The 8,393-nt window shown below is 36.0% G+C and overlaps 1 protein-coding gene across 4 annotated transcripts in view; it reads right to left on the bottom strand.

The window, feature by feature from the left end:
* Positions 1 to 8,393, bottom strand: part of Csnk1a1 (casein kinase 1 alpha 1) — a 37,564-nt gene that overhangs the window by 16,455 nt on the left and 12,716 nt on the right. For 3 of the 4 annotated variants that reach the window (XM_026783637.1, XM_005356173.3, XM_013349505.2), the window contains exons 3-6: positions 7,174 to 7,300; positions 6,104 to 6,202; positions 3,647 to 3,730; positions 190 to 329 (exon numbers count right to left, since the gene is read on the bottom strand). In XM_026783637.1, the coding sequence (XP_026639438.1) occupies positions 190 to 329; positions 3,647 to 3,730; positions 6,104 to 6,202; positions 7,174 to 7,300 (450 nt within the window). The remainder of the gene's footprint in view (positions 1 to 189; positions 330 to 3,646; positions 3,731 to 6,103; positions 6,203 to 7,173; positions 7,301 to 8,393) is intronic. The other variant, XM_005356174.3, reaches the window with a different exon arrangement.

The following is an 8,393-nucleotide window of genomic DNA, read 5'->3' as shown; positions in this document are numbered from 1 at the left end:
GCTTCCACTATGGATTTGATAGACTCACCTCTGTACAACAATAAGCAATTTCTTAACCCTCAGATAAGAAGCATCCTTAAGATCCTTAAGACACTAAGAAACTAAAAAAAAAAGACACTAAGAAACTTTAATACAAACTTAAGAAAAGCCATCAACTGCTTGCTTCCACTATGGATTTGATAGACTCACCTCTGTTCAATACCCAGATGTGCATTGATGCTAGCGTATCGGGCAGTGCCAGTCAGATTTTTATCTTCTCTGTATGGTATGTGTTGCCTTGTCCTGTTGTCTCTGTACTTTTTGGCCAAACCAAAATCAATAAGGAATAACTTTAAAAGAAAAACAAAGAGAAATTAGGCCTCTAGCCTTTTTTTCAATTAAACAAGTATATCCAAATATCAAAATGAAATATAAAATGAACAGATAATAGATTTAACATCCCAGTAAGACTTTACTATTCTTCGCAAGTAACCCCCAACCATTACCCTTATTTATTTAACTTGACGTGCCCAGTTCTTATATACATAGCAGCCTCTCTTCACACAGTGAGTATGTGTGTGTGTGTGTGTATATGCGTACACACACATGTCCCCCAAGGCAGAGTTGTCAAGAATGTTGTTTAACCACAGGAAATTTGAAAGCCCGTTTTTAATGGGTAAAACAAGCATGTTCCAAAATTTATGTACAAGCTTTCTGGACTCTTTTCTCTCAGAGGTCACTCTTCAGTATGCTAATAAAAGGCTAATTATTTAAAGGACATAATCCTTGAAGTCTGATAAAAATAAACCATTTTTAAGATAAAAAAAACAAGAGCACGCACTACATTGTTTCGTAAGATATCTAAAAAATAAAGTATGTTCACCCGAAAATTAAAATTAAAAGTACAGCATTTAAATTAAGGTGGCTTTCAAATCATCTGTTTAAACGAGCTAACCCAAAGCCACAGTAGCATTTTAGGAGAAAATGTTTACTTGTATATAATCTATATGGTAGCCAGGGAGGAAAAACAGCACATTTTTTTTCTAAGTAATTCAAATTTAATCTACAAAACTGAATTTTTAAAAAGGAAACTTATTTTTTGATGAAAGGCAACAAAATTCATTCTTTTACCAATGTATCTGAAACTTTAACTTTTATACAAAAAAACCCTACTTGCCATACTATAATAAAATCCTATCATCATTATCAAGCTTCACGTATCTGTGTGCAATGAGACTACTGTGTCTCTTCTAATTACACCCACATTTTATTATTTTGGTTAAACCACTATATTGGTCTCTTTTACCAATTATAGAATCTGATGTTTTAGAAAACTGCTATGGTAATCTTTTAAAATTCATGTTACAAGTAAACAAATCATCTATTCATATTAAGATCAGTGAGGCCTGGTGGCACAGGTCTTTAATTCCAGCATTTGGAAGACAAAGGCAGGCAGATCTCTTCTTTCAAGGCCAGCCTGGTCTACTAGGAAGGTTCCAGGCTAGCCAGGGATACATTTTAAAAAAAAGCCTGTTTCACCAAACAAAACAAACCCTGCTTCTGCCAGCTATTATGCCTATACTTTCATTTGGTTTACTATAAAAACCAAATTACTAGTGATAATATAGGTGGACAACAAAAGCCCTGTAACTCTAATATTAAACTCTCTAGCAATCAAGTTGTTTAGAAATACAGCAAAGTATTTTAATGCATTTAGCTCACACTGCACATTCCTCTTAATATGAAAACCAGTTATCAGTAAACAAGCACATAGTTCTTGAGAATAACACTGAAAACAGAAAAACAACAAAGAATATTAAGTGTGAAGGCACTGAAAACAATTCTTAGGTCATTGGATTACTCCCTTCAGTTCTTCAAAGAGAAGAGGAAGTGTGCTAATGTGGATTATATCTGGCAGCTGCTACTCAAAGCTAAATCTCCATTCACAACTCAGTTAGTGGATTCTGTGTAAACAACCAAAGATTCAAGAAGCTCAGTACTCAAAAATGAGGAAACAGTAAAAAAAAAAAAAAAAAAAACAGGCAAAATACTAACTCCTCAAATGCTCCAATCTTTAAACAAACTACAGAAAGAAAAAGAACCAAACAAGGAAAGTCAGTGCCAGTTAAGCAGAAGGGTTGCATCTGCAGAGGCTCGGGCAATTTTCATGACTGGGACAAACTACCTTTCTGAGAACGTGAATTAATTATTTGCAACCTAACTAGCTCGTATAATATAAACAGAATAGTAAAGCATTTTAGATTATCAAGCTGTTATGCTACAAAATGTAAGCAAAATATACAGATGAATGGGTAAAACTGAGGATATTAAGTTTTTAAAGTTTCTTCCTGTAAAGACCAATTTAACTTATGCACTCTTACTCCACCAAGATTTAGCCATAGCAGTAAGCTCTGTTTGGAATTATTTTTAAAGAAGGTCTCAGTATGCCTGGGTTACCTGGAACTCCCTGTGTAACTAGTCCTGGCCTTGAATTTGCTGTGATCCTCCTCCTCCTACCAAATTACAGGCATGTGCCACCACACTCAATCCAATGGTTGGCATTTCTTTTCTGGGATAAGGTAACTCTTGAGTACTTGAAACCCTTTGTGCAGGAGGAGCTTGCCCCCTGGAGAGTAATGAAAACAACAAAATGCAAAACCAAAGCAGAGGCAGTGAAGAAAATAAATGAAAGGTAATTTAGGCAATTAAGCCAGATTGCTTATTTCTTCAATTTTGGTTATTTATGCCAATATTGTCTTCTCAAGATACATGGTATCAAATTATAGACTTGTGGGTTCCAGAAGCACCAAAATTCACGTCCTAAAGTAAATGTTCCTTTGTCTATAAAAACTCATTGGATCAAGCTTGGTGGCATACACCTTTAATTGGAGGCAGAGGCAGGATGACTCTCAGTTTGAGAGAGCAACCTGATCTACTTATCAAGTTCAGGCCAATGTAGGGCTAGAGACCAGGCCTCAAAATAAAACCAAAAACAAATTCACATGGAGGGCACAGCTACAATTTCTAGAAAAGTAAAAGAAAATGTAAAGTGATTAAATTACTGGGTGGTTTAGCCTGCCCAAATCTAAATCGGGTTATACATTCAGGTAGTCCAGGTAGTTTGTTTTTTCCTTCAACTGTCACTATTCTGTTATAAATACAATCTAGTCTAGAGTGTATAATCCTCTTTAAGCAACCACTGAGAAATCCTAGATGTGAACTCTGACTTCTACTTACCTGAGGCTCTTAAGGAAGGAGAGGAAAGTACAGCAGAGCAGTCAATATAGCACATGAGACTTAACTGTGTAGTAAGCTCTCCAACTCCAAACACATTTTTAAAGCTAGTCTATCTCGTCTATTTTTAAAGTAAAGGTTCCAATACTAAACTAACAGTATTTCCTCATATCAATGCTGTCGATCTAAAACAAAGACAATCTTATTTTCATTTAAGTTTTCTCTAAGCTTTTTAAAGTTTTAAGCAAAAGCCACAAAAAATATCTTAGTAATGTTACATGTTTGCCAAGTATGTCTGAATAATGCCAACGTAAGAGGTGCTTGAGCAAGATCTATATTCTCCAGAATTAAATAAAAGTAATTAAAACGAAACAATAAGAAAGAAAAGCACATGACTTTGGGGTTGAGGTTGGAATAGGAGACAGTTTCAGACCTGGTTTAATCCTGAGAAAGATGGGTCCTGAGAAGGACTAACAGTCATGCTTCTTTTCCTCTTCCCCACTGGAGATTCTAAACACTGAACAGACAATAGAGGTGGCAGTGCATCAAACAGTATTGCGTACATTGCAACAATGGCCGGCGCAGACAGGCAACACCGAGGCATTAGAGAAAGAACAGGGTAGCCAAATGCCATCCTTCTTCCACCAAGCACTGTAGCTTCTCAGTTTCCAAATAAAAATCATGAGCTCAACAACATTGAATTCTAGAATACTTATGTTTTTAAAGCCACTAGGACTGTGTCACTGCCTGAAACAGGGAGAGCAATGGTGACATTTGGCGTTTTCATTTTTAAATAAAAAATGGGGAATTTGGATCTGCAATCTTTATCACAATCTGCCCTTCCCCCAAAAAAGAATGAATGGGGGAAAAATCTTCAGTAAGGAAGAGGTAGAAGGCATTTAGTCACCTTAAAATTTATTTTTAAAAGCATGCAGGGCCGATTACTGGACGAGATGAGCAAATTCACTAAGATTGGAGTGGCTACTCCTAAATATCAAATTCAGAACAATTTTCAAGTAAGAAATTTTAACTTCAAAAGCCAAACTCGGAAGCTGCTCCCACCCCATCAAGCCTGATCCCCCGTGGGTATAAACTACTGGTACAAGCTGACTGAAGGAACCAGTCTTACACAATGGGAAATTTCAAACTACAGTACAGAAAACACCAAAAACAAAAACAAAAAACCACAAAACAAAACAAAACAAAACAAAAAAAAACTACGGAAACAAAACACTAAAGTGTTCAAGAGAAACATTTATATTTGAATCTTCTATAAAACACTTCACTTCTGTCCAATAATCTCTCTGAAAACAGCTCCAGATAAGCAGTGCCACAAAAATCATTTGACTAACTGTACGGAGTACACAGATTCTAAAAAAGGAACATGGAATCCAAGACATGTATGTGATTAAGACAACTATTCATAAGGGGGGAGAGGAAGAGCGTGAAGTGTTACTACCTAGGCCACTGTTTAAAGTGAAGGCAAAAACCATGTACTTACTGCTCTGTCACTATGCAGAACAGGGACCACGTAGGGATAATGGGTGTTTAAGGGTAAGAAAACAGGAAGGAGAGGGCCGGGAAATGGCTAAAAGAAGAGTCAAACTGCCAAAACTGTAGGAGAAAAATATAAGGCCAAATTTTTCTTCCAACCAATTACCAGGTTTTAGAATTATAACTAAGAACCTGGCTGCTTCAAAGAGAGAAGCCACATTTCTTTAAATGAAATCTGGGAATGCAAGACAAATTACATGGCTGTAAAACCCTTCAATATATTGAAGTTCAGTGAAAAATCTAATCTAAAACTTGGTCAGACCAACATTAACAAGCAACACCAGTTCTAATATAATGGCTCCAAGTTGGCATTCATACAGGCAAACAAAGGTAAACATTTACAGCTGGACCTAAAACACCACATTCCCTGACTGTAACAAATGGGAAGTTTCCTTCCAAAAAACCACAAAAGAACAAAAAGAAAAAGAAAAGAAAAACAAAAACAAAAAAAGCCCCCTCCCTCCCCACAGTTGTCCTGAAGTTGAGAATTTCTGAGATCATCAGATTGGAACATGCTTCGTGCATTGCCAATGCTGCCTGTCTGCCCGAGCTCAACATTGAATGAATAAAGAAAGCAATTCACTCAATAAAACTAAGCATTGCAGACAAAAGTTCAATATCATTAGTTTCTAACTGCAATCATGCGTCACTACAACCTAATCACCCCGTATACAGAACCCATTGTCAGAAATCCCCAATAAGCACTCATTTAGCTATATGAATATTCAATCACTCGTCAGTATTTTTCTGTAAAACATGGAGGGTGGAGAACTCACCCAACTGGGAACCCAATTAATAAAGTGTAAGCTACTTTTGAAGCAGGCTCAAAAGTTATTCTTTTAAATACTCCAATCCAAGGACTAAAGAATTCTCAGTATCAACCATGCTCAGCCAGCAAGGATTAACGCCATAGTGACAGATGGGTCAATGGTTGCCATACTGGCACAAGCACATATATTACAAACCCACACTACTTTATAGAGTCTATAAAGTTAGAATCTGATTTATACCACTCAAGAAGGATTAAAGGTAAATGTTTTCACTATTTAAGTGAATGAAAACTAGATACAATTGTCCAAGTTAAGTACAGATGATTAAAGCCCTTGGAATTTCATATTTTCACATAAATAAGCTAACCTCAGTGGGCTAAGTTGGAGACTATATTTCAAGTCACTAAGTTAATAGAGTTAGCTGATTATCCTTTCTAGCACAATCTCTTAAGCAGATTACAGCAAATATAATTACTATAGCTTTTTAAAGATTCAAAAATTTATCAAAGTAATTCATATCAATATTTTACTCTTTTGTTCTTTCATGCCAAGAGCAGTTAACTAACCTTATTACAGTGACGCCCAATACCCATTAGGAAGTTATCTGGTTTAATGTCTCTGTGTATAAAATTCTTTGTGTGCACATATTCAATCCTACTGATCATCTGAAAAAGAAAAGGGATAAAAACAGTTAAGTGACAAAAGCAGCAACTCAATTTCTCAAGTACTCTAGTCTTTCAATTAATTACAGCACTAGAAAAACAAAAAGAACAAAGCCCCTTATTTCAAGCATGCTGGCTACCAAGGCCTAAACTTTTGTGGTGTTTGACTTGTTCTGTTAGTTTTTAATGATTTAAAACAGGCTGCTGAATGTGGTGATATTCACCTTTAAGCCCAGCACTCAGGAGGCAAAGGCAAGTGGATCTCTATGGGTTCAAGACCAGCCTCTGTTCTACAGTGAAAAAGAATAATTGCTATATTGCAAGAAAGCCTTATAGTCCTTAGCAATTTTTTGCTAATGATACCACAGAACCTCGACTAGATATTTTCTTTCTCTTTTTGACTTTCAGTTAGTTCCTAGAAAGGACTATTCTACTCTATTTTTCTCAGTGGTAAACCTAGGGAGTTTGAAGCCAGGTTGGGCCACAAAACAAGGCAAACTTAGGCATTTCTAAAATGTCCTAGTGTTGCTTCAATGCTATTATTCATGCTTCAGACTTTTATTACTTCAAGTATTAATTTGGCTAAAGCTTCACCTTTAGTTACTCTGGTACCTTATTTAAAAAACAAAAAAACAAAAAATTAAGCTCTTTGTTCATCTGAGTAGGATCTTATATAATACCCAGGATGGCCCTGAATCCAAAACCCCTCTTCAGTCTCCTGAATGCTGGGACTCTAAGAGTCTGTGCTACCACGTACAGTAAAAATACAGAATGCTGCAAGTAATACTATTGCCTGAGGAACACATTTCTAAAGCACACCTGAACCCTACACTACTGTAAGACAACAAACAATCCTTTTATAATTTTTTAAAGAGAAATAGTGACACATGGGCTTACAACAATGTGGTCTGTGAAATGTTGACCATTATACAAATAACTTTGCAGTTTTTTTATTTCTGTCAAAGTTCACACACCTGGTCAGCTAACATAAGTACAGTCTTCATAGTGAACCTTCTTGAACAGAAATTGAAAAGATCTTCAAGGCTGGGCCCCAGAAGATCCATGACTAGAACGTTATAGTCTTTTTCTTGTCCATACCACCTAATAAAAACAAGAAATGGGAGAGTCAATGCAAAAACATTATCACTTAATACTTCTAAGATTACAACGTATTCCTTAGGCATGGAAGCACACACCTATAATCTCAGAGCTTGGGACATTAAGGGTTGCTAAATTTTAAGTCATAGTTAGCTAGGGAGATTCTGGCTCCAACAAGGAAATTTACATTTTTTTAAAAGGGAACCTTTGCACTATTTACAAGACAAATCCAGTGGTTAAATATACTGCTCAAGAGTAACAAAACCCTTTCCCTCCCATACGGCCACTTCATAACTACTCTCACCATCATAGCAATTTTAAGCCATCTGCATCATGTCCTGACCTTGGACTAACTTTGTAATGGAAGAACTGACTCCACCAGCTGTACCACACCTCAGAAAGGCCTCTTGTCATGTCATTACCTCCCAACTCCCTCCACATCAAACTCCCCTTCAATTATTTGTCCTTCTTTGAAAAGGAATCATGTTTTGCTTAGTTTAGTCCTTCAAGAATAGCATAGACACACGATTCTATTTATCTGTTAGAGAAAAATTACTTTAACTATTATGTTATACTGTACATATATAAAAATTTCCTCAATAACTCAAAATATTAACTTTTCTTGTGAGGACTAGAAATAATCACCATAAAATTTTTTCACATTTTGATGTCTATAAAATTCTTCCCAAACAATATGAGGCCAACCTGGTTATATACAGCAAGTCTGTTTCCAGAACAACTAAAACTGGAGTAAATTACTTAAAAGCCTAAACTGGCTTAGTTTCTTTGTTAACACCAATAGAAGCTAAAGCCAAGAGGTTACCATATTTGGAAATATGCATTAAAAACCTCAAAAGGAGAGAAAAGGCTTTTTTTAAAAAAAAAAAATCTGTGTTAAAGGTATAACATCAGAATGTTGGCCAAGCCTATAACCTTAGTGTTCAGGAGCCTGAGGCAAAGTTTAAGGTCAGCCTAAACTATAGGGTGAGTTGAGAGCCTGTCTCAAAAGACCAAACAAGAACATTAAATGCCAATCCCTAGAAAACTACTTAAGTGTTTTAATGCTATTTCTTCTCTACAATTTTGCTCTATTATG

This window comes from Microtus ochrogaster, chromosome 18 (genome assembly GCF_000317375.1).
Source record: "Microtus ochrogaster isolate Prairie Vole_2 chromosome 18, MicOch1.0, whole genome shotgun sequence".
In the NCBI taxonomy this organism is placed as follows: domain Eukaryota; kingdom Metazoa; phylum Chordata; class Mammalia; order Rodentia; family Cricetidae; genus Microtus; species Microtus ochrogaster.
The sequence above is the reverse complement of the archived record's forward strand: the minus strand, read 5'-3'. Positions and strand labels throughout refer to the sequence as shown.